Here is a 20,295-nt window from a genome sequence, read left to right on the forward strand (position 1 = left end):
GGATGCTCCACCATTTGTCCAAGATAGGCTCCATTGAAACATGAAGAGAAGCAAGGTGCACCATGTCTCCAAGCTGCTAGCCTCCATCTAAATACCTTAAACCCACGATATTTCGTAGATGGGGGTTTTACATTTAAGGTCCACCACTTGTCCAACCTATTATCGCTAGTAGCATGAGTAGTTTGCTCTCAAGATTCACCACTTTTCCACTCTATGCCATTATATTAAGAATATCTGGGTATTAAGGTGCACCACTTGTCCAACCTATAAGGATATATCATTAAGGTTATTCTTTCTCACCACTTGGAGTGAACATGATAGGTTTTACATGGGGATTTGGTTCCAAGGTCCACCACTTGTCCAAGCTAACTCTATTGAAACATAGAGAGAAACAAAGGTCCACTACTTGTCCAAGCTAGGCTCCATTGAAAGATGGAGAGAACGATGCTCCACCATTTGTCGAAGCTAAGTCTATTGAAACATGGGGGTTTTACGTTCAAGTTCCACCACTTGTCCAAGCTATTATCGCTAGTAGCATGAGTGATTTTGTCTCAAAATTCACCACTTTTTCACTCTATGTCATTATATTAAGAATATTTGGGTGTTAAGGTCCACCACTTGTCCAACCTATAAGGCTATATTTTAAAGGTTATTCTTTCTCACCACTTGGAGTGACCATGAAACCTTTTACATGGGGGTTTGAGTTCCAAGGTCTACCACTTGTCCAAGCAAACTCTATTCAATCATAGAGAGAAGCAAAGGTCCACCACTTGTCCAAGCTAGGGTCCATTGAAACATGGAGAGAAGGATGCTCCACCATTTGTCCAAGATAGGCTCCATCGAAAAATGAAGAGAAGCAAGCTGCACCATGTATCCAACATGCTAGGCTTCATCGAAATACCTTAAACCCAGGATATTTTGTACATGGGGGGTTTACATTCAAGGGCCGATACTTGTCCAAGCTATTATCGCTACTAGCATGAGTGGCTTTGTCTCAAGATTCACCACTTTTCCACTCTATGTCATTATATTAAGAATATGTAGGTGTTAAGGTCCACCACTTGTCCAACCTATAAGTCTATATCTTAAAGGTTATTCTTTCTTACCACTTGGAGTAACCATGATAGGTTTTACATGGGGGTTTGGTTCCAAGCTCCACCACTTGTCCAAGCTAACTCTATTGAAACAGAGAGAGAAGCAAAGGTCCACCACTTATCCAATCTAGGATCCATTGAAACATGGAGAGAAGGATGCTCCACCATTTGTCCAAGATAGGCTGCATTGAAGCATGACAAGAAGCAAGCTTCACCATGTCTCCAAGATGCTATGCTCCATCGAAAAACATTAAACACAGGATATGTTGTAGATGAGGGGTTTACATTCAAGGTCCAACACTTGTCCAAGCTATTATTGGTAGTAGCCTGAGTGGTTTGGTCTCAAGATTCACCACTTTTCCACTCTATGTCATTATATTAAGAATATGTGGGTGTTAAGGTCCACCACTTGTCCAACCTACAAGTTTATATCTTAAAGGTTATTCTTTCTTACCACTTGGAGTGACCATGATAGGTTTTACATGGGGGTTTGGTTGCAAGGTCCACCACTTGTCCAAGCTAACTCTATTGAAACATAGAGAGAAACAAAGGTCCACCACTTGTCCAAGCTAGGCTCCATTGAAACATGGAGAGAAGGATGGTCCACCATTTATTCAAGATAGGCTCCATTGAAACATGAAGAGAAGCAAGCTGCACCATGTCTCCAAGATGCGAGGCTCCATCGACATACATTAAACCCATGATATTTCATAGATGAGGGGTTTACATTCAAGGTCCACCACTTGTCCAAGCTATTAGTGCTAGTAGCCTGAGTGGTTTGGTCTCAAGATTCACCACTTTTATTAAGAATATGTGGGTGCTAAGGTCCACCACTTGTCCAACCTATAAGGCTACATCTTAAAGGTTATTCTTTCTCATGACTTGGAGTGACCATGATAGGTTTTACATGGGGGTTTGGTTCCAAGGTCCACCACTTGTCCAAGCTAACTCTATTGAAACATAGAGAGAAACAAAGGTCCACCACTTGTCCAAGCTAACTCTATTGAAACATAGAGAGAAACAAAGGTCCACCACTTGTCCAAGCTAGGGTCCATTGAAACATGGAGAGAAGGGTGCTCCACCATTTGTCCAAGATAGGCTCCATTGAAACATGACGAGAAGCAAGCTCCACCATGTCTCCAAGATGGTACGCTCCATCGAAATACATTAAACCCATGATATTTCATAGATGAGGGGTTTACATTCAAGGTCCACCACTTGTCTAAGCTATTATTGCTAGTAGCCTGAGTGGTTTGGTCTCAAGATTCACCACTTTTATTAAGAATATGTGGGTGTTAAGGGCCACCACTTGTCCAACCTATAAGGCTACATCTTAAAGGTTATTCTTTCTTCCCACTTGGAGTGACCATGATAGGTTTTACATGGGGGTTTGGTTCCAAGTTCCACCACTTGTCCAAGCTAACTCTATTGAAACATAGAGAGAAACAAAGGTCGACCACTTGTCCAAGCTAGGCTCCATTGAAACATGGAGAGAACGATGCTCCACCATTTGTCGAAGCTAAGTCTATTGAAACATGGGGGGTTTACGTTCCATGTCCACCACTTGTCCAAGCTATTATCGCTAGTAGCATGAGTGGTTTTATCTCAAGATTCACCACTTTTTCACTCCATGTCATTATATTAAGAATATTTGGGTATGAAGGTCCACCACTTGTCCAACCTATAAGGCTATATCTTAAAGGTTATTCTTTCTCACCACTTGGAGTGACCATGATAGGTTTTACATGGGGGTTTGGTTCCAAGGTCCACCACTTGAAGCATAGAGAAAAGCAAAGGTCCACCACTTGTCCAAGCTAGGCTCCATTGAAACATGGAGAGAAGGATGCTCCACCATTTGTCCAAGATAGGCTCCATTGAAACATGAAGAGAAGCAAGGTGCACCATGTCTCCAGGATGCTAGGCTCCATCAAAATACCTTAAACCCACGATATTTCGTAGATGGGGGGATTACTTTCAAGGTCCACCACTTGTCCAAGCTATTATTGCTAGTAGCATGGTTTGGTCTCAAGATTCACCAGTTTTCCACTCTATGTAATTACATTAAGAATATCTTGGTGTTAAGGTCCACCACTTGTCCAACTTATAAGGCTATATCTTAAATGATATTTTTTCTCACCACTTGGAATGTGCATGATATGTTTTACATGGGGTTTTGCTCCAAGGTCCACCACTTGTCCAAGCTAGATCTATTACATATATATTATACATACAATATTCAACTAGATTCCCTACCTATCATGTCCAGCAGCATGGATGCTGTAGCTTTAAGGTCCACCACTTGTCCAACCTATACACTCTTATGTAAGGGAGATCTCGCTATAAATTCAAAACCTTCCCGCCTAAATTTTAAATATCCCGCCCAAATTTTAAAATTCAAACTTTTTTATAAAAATTTAAATTTTACCACTTAAATTTAAAATATTCCACGCGAAATTGATTTTAAATTCAAGTTTACCACAAAAAGATATCATTATACCACCTAAATTCAAATATGCAAACCTCAAATCATTATATTGTACATAAATTCAAACAATTTCAAATTAACAAGCCTAAACTGATATTACTTTGCATAGATATGAATTTATCACACCTAAATTATGTCACCATGTTAGAGAGAGTGGTTAGAGAATTTGAACAAGGTCCACCACTTGTCCAACCTAGATACCAAGAAGGATTGAGTGTACAAGGTATTGTTTGGAGGTCCTTATAGTCCACTGGTCTCAAGGTCCACCACTTGTAGTAAGGGTCACCAAAAAGTGTATATATTCATCCAAATAAATACACGTATTTTTGGTCTACATGTCCTAGTTTCAATCATTTATGTCCATTAGGTGTATCACTAAACAACACTACTATTTTTGAGAAATAGAAGTTACAATCATATCTACAAATGGATTAGAGGAAAATCAGCTCATCATACATCCAGAACTCGCTACAAGAATCGACTTTAACAGATCACGCAACTTGTAAGTCTTCCATTCAAGTTTACTAGTATTACAATGTGTTAGTTATTTGTGATATTTATGTATGTATATATACTATGTGTGCATATCGTAATTAAGTGTAATTGTGTATCTGCATTATGTATGAGTATTACAATGAAATAACACAAATATACATACATACACATAGATAACACAGACGCACACATACATGAGCATGTATTTTCAAGAGAGAGATAGCAAGATACAGAGATAGATAGATAAAGAGAGAGAGAGAGAAATACCTGTTTTCTAGAGAGAGGAGAGAGAGAAAGATAACAGATTTCACTGTGTTTATGTATGTGGAAGAGAGAAAGACGATGTATCGGAATATGTGCACGTATTTTCAAGAGAGAGACAACAAGATAACAGATTTCACTGTGGTTATGTATGTGGAAGTGAGGAAGACGATGTGTGGGAATATGTGCATGTATTTTCAAGAGAGAGACAACAAGATAACACATTTCACTATGGTTATGTATGTGGAAGAGAGGAAGACGATGTGTAGGAATATGTGTATGTGTGCGGGGATATTTTTAAACTATGTATCTCTGTCTTTTGACGAGAGAGTGTGTGTGCAAGAAGAGTTACAGAGAACCATCTTCTCTATATGGAGAAAGACAGAGAGTGAGAGAGAGAGAAATACCTGTTTTTTCTCTATTCGTGAGGTGTGAAGAAGCTATGCCCGATCCTGCCCTTCTGGAAAGCGTTGCGTACGCTGCTGTTTCTTTATCTTGTGCGCGAACTTTCAATCCTGTGCGCTCCACTTGTTTGTTGTGTACGATGCCAAGCTTGCTCCTCTACGTGCGCGTATACTCCAACTGTGTGCGATCCGTGTGCGCTTTCTGTGTGTTTGCTGCTCGCCTACTTTCTCTGTGTGCGTTGCTCGTGCGCTCTCTGTGCCTAATCTTGATAGGGTTTATTAGAATGCCACGTATGCTACAAGTCCATGTTTTATCACAGGATTAAAAAAAACAAAAGCAATATAAAACATTAACCAATTCACACAGCCAAAATGAAAGAAATCATGGTTGAAAATATGCAAAACATGTGTAACTCTAAACTATGAATTCACTTTAAAAAAAAATTTCTTTGGGCGCCGCCCCTTGACCCCGCCCGGGGCGCTGCCCCGGACCCCGCCCGGAACAATATCCCAAAATCAGCCTCCCAAGCCCCGCCATCGAGAGCGCTATATTCCACATCCCCATCAAGAGCGCTACCCCCAAACCTCACGTGGAAGCGCTGCCTTGTCACCCCATTGTGGCATTGCCCTAAGACCCCGCATCTGGAGTGCTAAATGGGAACATTCTTCATTAGTGAAATTTTGAACATAAATTATATTTAGCATATACTTAAATATAATACAAATTTTAACATATTAACTATACTACTAATTTACTATAGCAGTTCTAGATTATGTCCCATACTATATTTAAGGTGCCAAAGGTTTGGCCTTATGGTCCTAGATTTAGCCAAATGGTCAACACATATAGGACCAAGTGCACACTGTGCCACAAAACTTGGCCACCACTTCACTTGCCAAAGTTTAGGCCACATGGTCAATCCTAAGTTTCCAATGTTCTTATTATGTCACCTTTTGCCTCGTGGAAAACCTAGGCTTGTTTTCACATACTCAGGCACTTCAAGCCATAATAAATTTTCATTACTCTTCGGCAACCCTTTTGTTCAAGTCTTTGAAAAAACGTTGCTTAAGGCCACCCTAAACCATTTTCATTTAGGGGTGTCTAAAACTAGCTTTTTCGCAATTCGAGAAGAAAATGGTCAAAGTTTTATACTTAGTTTTAACCACTTGACCAATTCAAATATTGGAAAGCAAGGTCTTGTAACACTTTTCTTTGGACATCACACATTAAAACTAGGTCCTCACTTGTCCAAGCTATGCTCTAATACAATAAAGGGCTTTTGGTTTCAAGATGCACCACTTTCCCAACCTTGATTCCATTAAAGAAGCTAGCTCTACTTAGACATTTAATAGCAAGGTCCTGTAGCAGTTCACATTGAACATTTTCCATGGCAGCTAGGTCCACCACTTATCTAAGCTATGCTCTAATACAGTAAGGGGGTTTTGGTTTCAAGATCCACCACTTGTCCAAACTTGATTTGGGAAGCAAGGTCCTATAATAGTTTTCTTTGGACATTCACCATTACAACTAAGTCCACGACTTCTCCAAGCTATGTTCTAATACACTAAGGACGTTTTGGTTTGAAGCAGAACCACTTGTACGACTTTGTTTTTGGAAGTAAGGTCTTTACATAGTTCACCTTGGACCTTGGACATTGGATACTACAACTAAGCCCACCACTTGTCCAAGCTATCCTCTATATATAGCCAAAGGGTTTGGGTTTCAAGATTCACCACTTTTCCAACCTTTCTTCCATTAAAGAAAGGAGGGGCATTATAACTAGGTCCACCAATTGTCCAAGATATGCTCTGATATAGAAAGGGGATTTTGGTTTCAATAATCCACCACGTGTTCAACCTTGCAAGACTCAAGGGATACTTGGACATTGGAAAGCATAGTCCTATAGTAGTTGATAGGCGGCAGTGGGTATAACAACTAGGTCCAACCTATGCTCTGATATAGCAAAGAGGCTTTGGTTTCAAGGTCCACCACTTGTCCAACCTTGCTTCCATTAAATAAATGAGGGGCTACGTAAACATTGGCAAGCGAGGTAGAAAGGTCCTAAGGTATTTCACCTTGGATATTGGGCATTATAACTAGGTCCACCACTTGTCCAAGCTATGCTCTGATATAGAAAGGGGATTTTCGTTTCAAGGTCCACCACGTGTTCAACCTTGCAAGACTCAAGGGATACTTGGACATTGGAAAGCATAGTCCTATAGTAGTTGATAGGTGGCAGTGGGTATTACAACTAGGTCCAACCTATGCTCTCATATAGCAAAGTGGCTTTAGTTTCAAGGTCCACCACTTGTCCAACCTTGCTTCCATTAAAGAAATGAGGGGCTACGTAAACATTGGCAAGCAAGGTAGCAAGGTCCTAAGGTGTTTCACCTTGGATATTGGGCATTATAACTATGTCCACCACTTGTCCAAGCTATGGTCTGATATAGAAAGGGGATTTTCGTTTCAAGGTCCATCACGTGTTCAACCTTGAAAGACTCAAGGGATACTTGGACATTGGAAAGCATAGTCCTATAGTAGTTGATAGGTGGCACTGGGTATTACAACTAGGTCCAACCTATGCTCTCATATAGCAAAGAGGCTTTGGTTTCAAGGTCCACCACTTGTCCAACCTTACTTCCATTAAATAAATGAGGGGCTACATAAACATTGGCAAGCAAGGTAGCAAGGTCCTAAGGTATTTCACCTTGGATATTGGGCATTATAACTAGGTCCACCACTTGTCCAAGCTATGCTCTGATATAGAAAGGGGATTTTCGTTTCAAGGTCCACCACGTGTTCAACCTTGAAAGCCTCAAGGGATACTTGGACATTGGAAAGCATAGTCCTATAGTAGTTGATAGGTGGCAGTGGGTATTACAACTAGGTCCACCACTTGTCCAACCTATGCTCTAATATAGCAAGGATGCTTTGGTTTTAAGATCCACCATAATTTCCAACCTTGCTTCCATTAATATAGCAAGGAGGATTTGGTCTCAAGGTTCACCACTTGTCCAACCTATGCAAACCTTTTCCATGTTGTAGCATGATTTTTTGTTTGAAGAGTATTTTTCTATAACTATGGATTTAACAATGTAATCTTTTTCACTTACAGGATGGACTTTGAATCTGGGGAGAAAGTACATATGATACTTGACAATGAAATTGTTGGTATTGGTTGTGTGTGTAGAATAGATCCAGATTCCACTTGTGGTGGTACAAAGATAGGGCAAGGAAATGTCTCCATACTAGTGGAGGAATGCTTGAAGGATGTGGTCCTACCTTTTCCTACAATGGATACTTCATCTCTCCAAGGCTCATTATGGAGTGCTATTCGATGGTCAAAGCTTCTTTTGCAATCTTTTGTATTAAATGGGAGCTTAATTGATCCACAGGAAAGCTACAATGGTGATGAAGAACATGATCATTTTGATCCTCTAGTTACAGATGCAATACCTATGACAAGCCCAGAATTTGAAGCAATGATTCGAGAGTCTTGGAGAAATCAAAGGGTCCTTTTAAAAGATGACACAATGATGCAAACCATGAATGAAGGGACCATCTTATATGTATTTCCACATGATTATGTCAACTTTCAGGAACTTGGTCCTGATTGTGTGGGTGTGGGTATTGAAAGAGAAAATGCAAGCATTGATGATGTGGTTGAAGTGGGTAGCATCACTTTGCTAAAGTGGCCCATCAAGCAGACAACAATGTTGAATGGGAGCCCATTACAACGATTTGTTCCTATTGATGGCATGCATGCTACATATGAGGATGTATCCAACGATGACAATGTTGGAAAAAAACTTGATGGGAGTAATGTTGTCCAGTTGTCAAGGAAGAGACAATACACTTTCATGAACAGGACTCAAAAATCAAAAGCAGCACCAGCTTCGACTTTTTACCTTTCAAACAAATCAATTCAAAGGGTATCATGCATTGATTGTTGTGCACAAAAATGTTGCCAGTTTGCAAATCGTGATATGGTGACAAGGTTACGACAACAGTTTTGGGGAGAGTCTCAAAAATCACGCACTAATTATGTTTATGATGTTCTTTCTATATGTTATCAGAAAGATGAGAAGTCGCGATACCAATTCAGGCTAAATGGCTCTATTGTTTGTTGTAGAGCATGGTATGAGCTACATGGAATACCAAAGACATCATTTTATCGATACAAGGAGAACTTTGAAAATGGTGTGCGCCAATATGTACATGGGAACACATGTACATTGAGAAGGGGACTTCAACATACTAGTTTAGCAAGAGCACTACTAAATGAGTTTGTGGAAAACAACTCTGAGAAGATGCCACATAGAAGTAGAACACTTCTAGATGGCTCAAGAGAGACTCAATTGGTGATTCCATCAACATACAAACAAGTGGATATTTTATGTGAAATCAACACGACACTTGACCAAATGGGCTATGAGAAGAAGCTATCCCAATCTTCTTTTGGTAGAATTTGGAACAAAGAGTACCCACATGTCACTTTAACAAAGACGAGTGAGTTCTCTAAGTGCAATATTTGTAGCTCAATCAAGGCAAGGTTAGAAGCTAAACCTTCTCTTGAAGAGAGAGCTCTTCTCTTGAGGGAGAGAGAAGTTCACATGGCACAACAAAAGAGTTGCAGAAGCCTATATTATGCATGGCGCACGTATTCAGAAACTCAACCACAAAAATATGTATGCATAATCCATGATAAGATGGATCAAAAGAAGACTGCCATTCCTAGATTACGCATTGTTCCCAAGGGTGTGGATTCAGGATATAATCTGCAGGTGGCATTGATTGGCATGATCACTCATGGACATGGAGAAGGTCATTACGGACACTTTGTCTTGAATGGTTTGTGGCCAGCTGATCCAAATCTTACAATTGGCTCAATTGCTAATTGTTTACATAACCTAGAGAGGATAGATAAGCATCCTCTTGGTGATCTAGTAACAAATGGACTTCCAAGGATCAATATTTCACTACTACATGATTTGAACTCAAGGGATGCTTTGGACTACCATAACTTGAGTGATGAAAAAGAGCCCATTGTGCAGTCGTCAGAAATTGCAGAAGAGGAATTGGGGTCAACATTTCGCAGATTGCCAGAGAACTTGTTGCTACAATTGGATAATTGTGCAGGGGAAAACAAAAATCGATACTTATTTGCCTATTTGTCAATGCTTGTTGCAAGGGGTGTTTTCAAAACCATCCAGCTGGGATTTTTAATGGTTGGGCATACACATGAGGACATAGACGCCATGTTTAGTAGGTTTTCAGAGAAGCTGAGAGCTACACAAATCTATACTTTTCCACATTTGATGGATACATTACGAAACAACTCATCTTCATCTCCAGCTCCATTTTTTCTCACAAAGATCCCCGATTTCAAGCAATATTGTGATGGCTATCTTTGTGATGGACAAGACATACTTGTTGGACATTCCAAACCGCTTCAGTTCAGGTTCTTTATGCAGGATGAGACACCAATGATTCAATATAAGGCACATGTAGGTGTATCAAGTTGGAGTGGAAGTATTCGCCTTTGGAAAATAGACACAGAAGGCAAGCCAATGTTGCCACATGGAGATCCACCTCTAGTACAAATGGCGGAGTATGTCAAGGCCCACGAAGAAGTCATTTTGGGGCTAAAGAACTATATAAAATTTTGGAAAAATTTAGGGAATGGTTCAAGTATTCCGCGATATTATAGACCCGTGATAGATTATTGGACCAAGGTAATTGAAGAGATTGAAAAAGCAATCATATCAGAGGGAGTCTTGTATGAAATGTTTTGGCCAAAAACTCAAGAATATTCTCACCTACAAAGCACTACAATGAATTTGCAACAAGGAGCAGAAAGATTCCTAGGCCTTGAAGAGTTGAACGATCATTTTTGTGGGCCTCAACGAGATAGGCCAAGGGAAGAGTTTGACCCTATGTCTGATGTGCACCAAGGTGACTTTCTTATGCTTGTTCCGAGTGACACAGAAATCTATCCAGTGTGGCTTGCAATGGCTTTATCTGACATTGATAATGAGCCTACATCACCAAACTACAGAAAACTCTTGATTCAATATTGGGCACCTTGCACGAGAAAAAGTGGGATGACAGATACTCAAGCTTACAGCAATTGTTGGAAGGGTTATTGGGCTGTCAACTATAAGGACCCACAAGTGTGGGAAACTATAGATGCAATTGTTTGGTCCTGGAGACCCAACAAAGAAGGACCATTTTCTAGAATAAAGATTCCAGAAAGGCATGCTCTAAAAGCCAAAGAAGGCCTCACTCGTGCACATCAACCACACTTGGATCAAAGTTCAGATATGGTATCAAATGTGGAGTAGAATTATGTGGAGCTTCTATTGTGACTATACTAGTCAGTTTGTAAACAAAATCTTTTTTGTATCTTCCTTTGTTTTATGTAATTTATAGTTATTATTCAAATCCATGTGTTGTACATCCTCTTGACTTTTGGTGTTTATCAACACCACAATCCTATGAGATTTTCACTTTATTTACTAACCACACACCTCAATTTTTCCCACTTTAAGTGGAAAATTCCCAAATTACATGAATTTAGTCGATTTGGAGATTCCCATAACGTGAGATTTTTACCAAAATACCTAATATGGTCTTAGGGAAGTGGAGAGCCAGACAGAGAAAGAGATAGGAAAATAGGGAAATAGAGAGAGAAAGAGAGATAGCTAGCGAGAGCGAGATCGAGAGAGAGAGAGAGAGAGAGAGAGAGAGAGAGAGGAGAGAGAGAGAGAGAGAGAGAGAGAGAGAGAGAAAGAGAGATAGCGAGAGAGAGAGAGATCAAGCGAGAAAGAACGAGAGATAGGGTACGTAGACAGAGAAGAAACTATGGAACTAAAAGAGGCAAAGGGGTTTTGCCTGCTACATGCATTGCCATGTACACCTGGGAGTGCACGTATGTGTCTACCCATATAGGATTTGACCAATAAAGACGAGATTTTGACCCGGTGGTCCTGATCTCCGTACACCTCTGTATTGAGGTGTACGGATATTGGGCAAGACTAGAGAATGCGAGGTAGTTTACATTGTGAGGAGTATATATATATATATATATTAAAACAACATTCATAATCATTGTAGATGGCAACGTCATCAACTAACATGGAGGAAAAGATTGCATGCTCGTGCACGCTCTGCAAGTATCAAATCCTGCGCAAGCGTAAGATATGTAATGAGCATGTGCACAAGTATGGAGAGTTTGCTACAGAAATCGTACAGAATCTGCGATACGACTCCTACGGAACGGGCATTGATTTCTGCGACATAGCACCTACATCTGAGAGAGAGAGAAAAAAAAGATTATGCGTGAAGGTCCGACCAATATAGAGCCACGGATGGAAGCAGAAAAGGGCTTACAGATAGAAGACGACGGCATGGAGGAGATGTTGGATGCCTTCTTCCAGACAAGTGAGGAGAATGCAAACGAAGCAGCACCAGAAGCCGTGCGCCTATCTTCTGAAGACATGTTGAGGAAGTTGGCACGTCAACCAATCTATGAAGGCACCAAAATATCTGTGCTTCATACTTGTCTGGCGTTTTTGAATCTTCAGTCAGTGTATGGGTGGTCAGATGCAAGCGTCACTGCTTTGTTTAGGCACGTAATTTACAAAAGAGATTTTCTGATTGCAACGGTGATGTGCTCGGAGAGCTTTTTAATTTAATGTGGCTTAAACAGGTTATTGCGAGAGCAACTTCTCCCGGATGGCAATGAAATGCCCCCCTCCAGGCCAGACGCAAAGCAACTTCTGACCTCAGTTGGCTTGGACTACAACAAGATTCATGCATGTCCAAATGATTGCATTATTTTTCGCAATGAGTTCGCAGATTGTCTATCGTGTCCTAAGTGTGGAGCAATGCGCTACAAACAAGATGCAGTTGGCGAGACAGTGCCAGCTAAAGTGTTGCGGCATTTCCCTATTATTCCTAGGATAAAAATCATGTTTCGTTGTGGTTCCATTGCAAAGTTGATGCGGTGGAATTCTACGAATAGATCCACTGACGCAACATTTAGGGTGCCCGCTGATTCAAAGGCTTGGAGGCACATTGAAGATACCTGGCCACATTTTAAGAGTGAATCACGCAATTTGCGTTTGGGCATGGCAATGGATGGAGTCAATACATTTGGCTTGAGAAGCTTGTCATGGAGCACTTGGCCTGTGTGCCTTATCAATTACAACCTCCCTCTGTGGCTTGCCATCAAGAAGGGTCATTTGATATTAAGATTGATTGTACCTGGTAAGTTCAAGGCAAAAAACATGGATGTTTATCTAGCTCCACTAGTTGACGAGCTCCAGGAGTTATGGCATGGGATCGACATAGCAGATGCGGTTGAACCAGTAGGACAACAGCATGCAAGGATCCATGGACTTCTTATGTGGACTATGCATGATTGGCCAGGATACGGAGAAGCTTCTGGTAATGGTTATTGATTTACAAAATTCTCCCTATTCGCAAGCCCTTTGCCTTGGCCTGATTCATGCTTTAATATATGCAGGGCTAACAACTTCGGGATACAATGCATATTCAATTTGCGGCCAGTCTTTGGATGTGCGCTATTTTGCCTCTCTTCGAAAGACAATTTATCAAGGCCATATCGGAGAACCCATATCTCTAGAAGAGGAAGAGCTGGCTATTGGATGTGACTGGAAGTATCATACACACATGGCACTATGGTCGCATGGAAAGCATTTCAGAACACAACAAGTTGACAGCAGAAGAAACACGTTTGACAGTGGGGTAATGGTTAGTTTCATGCAAAAGAGCAGGGCCAATGCTAGAGACACGAATGAAGGCACTAGCAACCTGGATTACTGTGGTCTAGTGTCAGATATCCGAAAAGTAAGCTTCAGGCGGTTTGAGATGTTTTTGTTGGATGTGAAGTGGTTCAAGGTGATTACTTCTGGTCGCAATGCAACGGTACACAGAGATGGAAACAAACTTGTGCAAATAGATTCTACAAAAATTTGGACAGATGGGAGCGACACATTTTCTCTCCCCGAACATTACGAGCAAGTGGTCTTTGTACCGGACCCTCGAGAGCGACAATGGTGGTTTGTGGTTCAGGTTGCTCCAAGAAATAAACAAGTATTTGAAGGGCAAGCTCTCCTGGAGGAAACTCAGTCAGACGATGTCCATACTACTATGACATTAGATGAGATGGACGAAGGTATGGCAGAGGAAGCTGATAGATATACGAGGGATGACGCAGACGAGCCAGAATTGACACTTGTAGATAAAGATGCAATGGATGAAGACAATCTACCAGAACGAGTTGGGGCAGAGTTATGTTTGCAATTAGAGATAGACGATGATACGGTGCAAGATCTTATCGATGATGCCTCACTTGTCGAGGCCTAGGCCTATAAGTGTTTGTTTGAAGACGTTGATTTTAAATTAAGCTTAAAGTTAATTTAAACAATTGTGTTCTGGCGCTTTATTTTACTTTCTTTGTGCAGGACTTTAGTATGGCAGAACAGATTCCAGATCCCGCTTCCATGATTGCAGATGCATTCATGGGCTTCGTTACATGGATGACGCATGCTCAGATGGCAGAGGCTTCTCAGTACTGGGTAGCCAGAGGCACAGGTACTACACCTCCGGGCTTCACACCGGAGGGTCCGACGCCTAGGGGGGGGACGCCTATGGGGGGAGGACGCCTATGGGTACGACGGCCGCTTCAACACCTAGGGGTGGGACAGAGGCGGGTACGTCCTTATCTCCGCAGCACAAGCGCACTCGCCAATCTCGGCGATCGTCAGGTGGAGGTGGTGGTTGCTGTGGAGGAGGGTCCACAGATGCTTCGACCCCTCCTCGCTCACGACCCCTGTCCTACCTAGGCACACCTCTCGACACACCTCTTGGCACACCTCGGACACCTTGGGAGGCACACGATCCTAGTGTCTCCAAGCTCTATACTGTACAAGCAGATGGTTCTGTTGACATGGATAGAGTCGGGACTGAGATGCGACAGCGGATTAGCCAGCTTGCGGAGCTGTAGTTTTCGACCAGCCTTCTGATGTCTTGGCGTGATCATGATGGGGACAAAGTCAATTACATAGTGGAGACCATCCTGAGAGAGTACCAGCCTGCTCTGGGTTCTTCCGTTGTTTCGAGGAGGTGGATCAAGGGTGTTGCACGGGACACCGTGAAACATCGACGAGATGCAGCTCACAAGGCTTTCAGGACCGGCTCGCCGAAGCCTTCGGGCATCCCACACGAGACATGGCTGCAGATCAGGGAGGATGAGCAGACAGCGGACACGCGGCTCAGACAGCAGCGTGAGGCCGTGCAAGTACGACAAATGACCAGGGAGACATCTCATCTTGGCAGCAGAGGCTTCGACACCTTTCGCTATGAGTTTGTGAGTTTCTAATCCAATCTTAACTATGGCATTTTTTAAAACGCGATGAATCATGTAATTCTTATTACTTTGATTTTTGTATCAACGCAAAATCTTGCGATGCATCGAGCTCCGTCATGCCAGGAGGAGTCAGATGGATATTGCAGAGGTATCTATGAAGTACTGAATGATCTTGAAGCTTCAGGAGAGCCTGTAGACTGGGAGGCCTTACAGTCTCGCTAATCGCTTGAGGTGAGACGTTAATATGTGTGAGTTGATTTAATTAAGTAAGTATATGTGAAGTAATATCAATACTAATTTTGTGAGTTGTCCTATGTGCAGGTTGCGACGCCTAGTCATTAGTGGACCGGATTTCATATATATGCTTTGTGAGACACAGACACGCTTATGTGTCTCTTTTTTGTACAGACAGTTATTGTTCTGACAGTTATTGTTTCCCTTATGGTTATGATTAATGTCATTGTCATTGTATATACATGGTTATTTCTCCTATTCTTGTATAGACATAGTTATGGTTCAGGTTTTGTTAATGGGGTTATGTTTAACTTTCTGGTTATGCTTATGGTTATTGTTAATTTTGTTTATGGTTATGGTTATGCTTTTAAGTTATGGTTATGGTTCGTTATGGTTATGCTTTTCAGTTGGTACGGTACTTGTCTTTCATTGGCCTTAAATCTCATGTGAGATCCTACATGGATAGCATGTAGGAGGCGTATACATGATATGGTTGTTTTTGAAAAGTTTATGTAAAAACAAAGGAAACTCTGCCGAAATTTCTACGCACGGGAGCATGGTTGATTTTGGTGCTGCTCGCTTTCTTGGGCAGAGGGCAGGAAGTCTGGCTGTGGCTGTGTCCATCTTTTAACTGGGCACAGGCCAGGCTACCTGCCCTCTGCCCAATAAAATTTTTTTCTTTTATGGTCGTCGTTATCTGCGTCACTATGTGCGTCGCTATCTGCGTCTATATCTGCGTCGCAAATAGTGACAGGTTCACAGGGACGCGGATATCGACGCACATAGCAACGCAGTGCGTCGATATCTACGTCGATGACACCTTTTTTTGTTGTAGTGCATGTCAACCTCAAAGGAGTGAATGTAGCTACCATTAGAGACAAATTTCCTCTTCCAATCACTGAGCATGTGTTAGAACGAGTTGCAGGAAAAGAAGCTTACAGCTTCTTAAATGGCTTTTCGTGACACAATCAACTATTGGTTGACCCAAAAGATCAGCATAAAAATGCTTTTGCAACGGAATGGGGTATTTTTGCTTTTATCGGGCTATGCCCTTTGGGTTAACTAATGCTTCTTCCACCTTTCAAAGATTGATGAGCCATGCTTTTAAACAGTATCTAAGGAAACTCTTGGAAGTATATATGGATGATCTATGTGTACATTCATCAATCCGAGTTGATCATTTTGAACACCTCAAAAAGGTATTCGAAAAATGTAGACTTTATAGGATTTGCTTAAATCCTGAAAAGTGTACATTCATGGGTAGACAAGGAAAAATTCTTGGACATATAGTGTCTAAAAATGGGATAGCTACCGATATGGATAAAATTCATGTCATTATTGATTTGCTTAGACCAACAACAGTCAAGGGGATTCAAGCCTTCATGGGGCATTATGGATATTACAAATGGTTCATTTACATGGACACTATAATTGCAAAACCCATGTATAGATGGATTACACACTTTGAATGGACTTATGAGTGTGAAGAATCCTTCATGAAGCTTAAGCAAGCTCTTACCTCAGCTCCAATATTGAAAGTACCAGATTGGAATAAGATATTCCACATATATGTAGATGCTTCCAATTTTGCCATAGGTTGTATACTAGCTCAACCACGAGATGGGAAAATCGATTTTCCTATTTCTTATGCTAGCAGACATTTGAACATGGCAGAAAAGAATTACACTACCACAGAAAGGGAAGGATTAGGAATGATCTATGCCATTGGTATAGACATTACGTATTAGACAACAAGTTTGTGTTCTTTGTGGACCACCAAGCTTTGTTGTACTTGGTCAACAAGCCATGCATCACAGGAAGAATAGTGAGATGGTTCATCATTCTTCTGGAATTTGATTTCACTCTGGTTGTAAAAAAGGGCACTACATATCAAAGAGCAGATCATTTGTCAAGGATTGTTTCAAGAGAATCACCTAAAGGGGTAGATGATGATCTACCAGATGCCTATTTGTTCTTTGTGGAAATGATACCTCAATGGTTGAAAAATATGGTATCATTGATGACAATAGCTCAAGTGAATTCACAAATACCACTTCCTATTACAATTGGATTAATCAAGCAATCAGCTATGTATCAATTACTAGTTGGCATGCTATACAAAAGAAATTGAGATGGAATATTGCTCTTATGCATTAATCCTGAAGAGAAAAACCAGTACCTAAGTCAAGCAGATATTACCATAGTAGGACTTCACTTTGAGGAAGACCAAACTATGTAAAGAATTTTGAGACTTGGAGTATTTTGGCCGACTATGAGGAGTGATTTTTGCTCTTTTGTAAAGGATTTTCCTCAATGTCAAAAACAGACACCCATACCTCACGTAACATTGTTCCAAATGTCACATGTTCCTAAGTGGAGTAACTATCTAGTTACTTACTTATCAAGCCAAACATTTCTTGAGGATATGAGTAAATGCCGTCAAAGAGCAATTGAAACTGAAGCAAGAGACTATGCTCTTATTGGAAACCAATTGTATTAGAGAGGTAATGATCCACATTTGCGTCTTTGTGCAATTGAAGGTGAATATAATCTAAGTATAGAACAAGACATGCCGGATTAGCTGGAGGTCACTTTTCTAGTGAGACCACTGCAAGAGAAATCTTGATGGCAGGCATATGGTGGCCAACACTTTTTGAAGATGCCAAAGAATATGTTCGAAGATGTGATGCTTGTGAACGAGAAAAAATGCCAACATGTGTAGATAGCATGCCCTTAAGACCAATGATGGGGGCTAGAGCTTTCGCAAAATGGGGTATAGATTTTGTTGGGCCAATACAGCCACCTGCTTATAGAACCGAAGCTCAGTATATCATTGTAGCTACGAACTATTTGACCAAGTGGGCCGAGGCTAAAGCAACTCAAAAGAATGATGCCAAAACCACTGCCGCATTCTTATATGAGTATGCATGTGTTCACAAGATATGGACTGCCAATAGAAATTGTCAGTGATATGAGAACTCATTTTCTCAATGAGATAATCAAGTATTTGCTTAATGAATTTATGGTCATCCATAACAAATCAGCCCCTATCACCCACAAGCAAATGGACAAGCTGAGCATACAAATAATATTCTTATCTCGGTATTTACTAAAGTGGTTAGTTCAGGAAGGACAGACTGAGAAATGAATCTCCATGCTGATCTATGGGCTTATCGAGTTTCATTCAAAACAGTTTTAAATCCTACACCCTTTAACCTTGTTTATGGTCTTGATGCCATATTGTCAATAGAATTTCTATTGCCGACATTAAGGATAGCAAAGAATCTTGAGTGGACTGGACATGAATTATGAGAAATACTAGAAGGTTTAGAAAATCTAGATGAGCAAAGGCTAACTGCCGTAGCTCACATCTATGCACAAAAGCAGAAACAAAAATAGTTTTTTGATTCCCATCTCATCACAAAAATCTTCAAGAAAGGGGACTTAGTTTTAGTCTATTTCCTTAAGCAACACATTCCCAAGTTTAAGAAAAAGGGAAACGGGCCGTTTATCATTGAAGATGTATCTTCAAGTGGAGAAGTTACGTTGTCTACCCTAAATGGTGAACCAAGCGGCTAATTGGATTAGCGGGTGTCGTTTAAAGAAGTACAATTTTCCACTAACCAATGAATTGCTAAAAAGAATGCATGCAGCCAAGCAAAGGAAGATAAAACAACAAAAGGTTATTGATGAAGCCCAAGAGGAAGCTCGACTTTGGGTACTCAAATGGAAAGCTTCTCATTCCCATCAACACCCTGGAAATAGAGGACTGACAATGGGAATTGCCGAAAGATGCACTGTCAACAGATGATGAATGGTTAGATGGAACGGACCTTCGCATCAAAGTGCAGCTCAACAATCATAGCACAAATGCATTGGCAGATACAGGAGCTCGAGTAAATGCAGTCAAGTATTCCATGTACAAGAAAACAACAAGTCAGTCTTTGACAGCAGGAATAGCGACAATAAAAGGATGCAACAAGAACCCAACACCAACATTGGGAGTAGTCAAGTTTAATGTGATAGTACATGGATGTTCATGCCCTCATAAGTTTGTGTGCTTACTAGATGAACACATGAATGAGATGATGATTCTTGGAATTCCCTAGATGCGGACATACAAAGCAATACCAGATTGGGATACAAACCAGCTCAAGCTATCACCTAAAGGCGGGAAACTCATTGTTCCAATTGCACCAAGCAAGGAGGAATGGAAAGGCAATTATCAGCAAAGCAAACCACAAAGTAATCAATCTTCTCCATCCTCTCGACAATCAAATGCTATAAGCAGCATGTAAGGAGTCAGGAAAATTTGGGTACCAAAATCACAGCTTAAGGATAAGTCGATTCAAGTCTGGGTCCCCAAAACATCATCAACAGTACCAAAGGTGGTTCCAAAGCTCAAAACACAAAGATGAGCTTCTTTGAGCAAGGAACCTAACATGAAATGGATTTGGAAGAAAAAAGAGCACTTATCTTCTCCACAAACTGTAAAACCAATCAAGAAATGGAGAATTAAGTCTCAGAAGACTCCACTACACCATTCTGCACCAAGAAAACCAAGCTACCAATGGCCAGAAAAAGCTCAACAACAACCATTGTTGGTACCAAAATCTCAGGCACTCGGCGTGTTGAAGCATCCTAATGGCACAATCAAGTAGAGAGCACACAAGCTACAAGATTTGCTCTTTAGAAGACAACATTAGATAGCCTCGACATCAAAAACCCTTGAATTATTTACTCAAAACCCACCTCTTGCACAACATAATGGTTTGAATTGCATTGATATTCAAAGCGTGGTAGAGCCAACCAAGGCTATGCATAAGACACGATTGTTCAACCCATGCACACAGTTGTCCCAGAGTACGCCATATAGAAAAATTTTAGAAAATTATTGACAATCACAATCAAACACTTTCAACACA

The 20,295-nt window shown here is 40.9% G+C and overlaps 1 protein-coding gene across 1 annotated transcript; it reads left to right on the top strand.

The window, feature by feature from the left end:
* The first annotated feature begins 13,437 nt into the window (after positions 1–13,437).
* On the top strand, positions 13,438–14,133 carry LOC147428431 (uncharacterized). The gene has a single exon (XM_086496843.1). The coding sequence runs from the start codon at positions 13,438–13,440 to the stop codon at positions 14,131–14,133; it is 696 nt and encodes a 231-aa protein (XP_086352969.1).
* The last annotated feature ends 6,162 nt before the right edge of the window (positions 14,134–20,295 follow it).

The sequence above is a fragment of the Adiantum capillus-veneris genome, chromosome 23 (assembly GCF_014529385.1).
Source record: "Adiantum capillus-veneris isolate H3 chromosome 23, ASM1452938v2, whole genome shotgun sequence".
NCBI classification, from domain to species: domain Eukaryota; kingdom Viridiplantae; phylum Streptophyta; class Polypodiopsida; order Polypodiales; family Pteridaceae; genus Adiantum; species Adiantum capillus-veneris.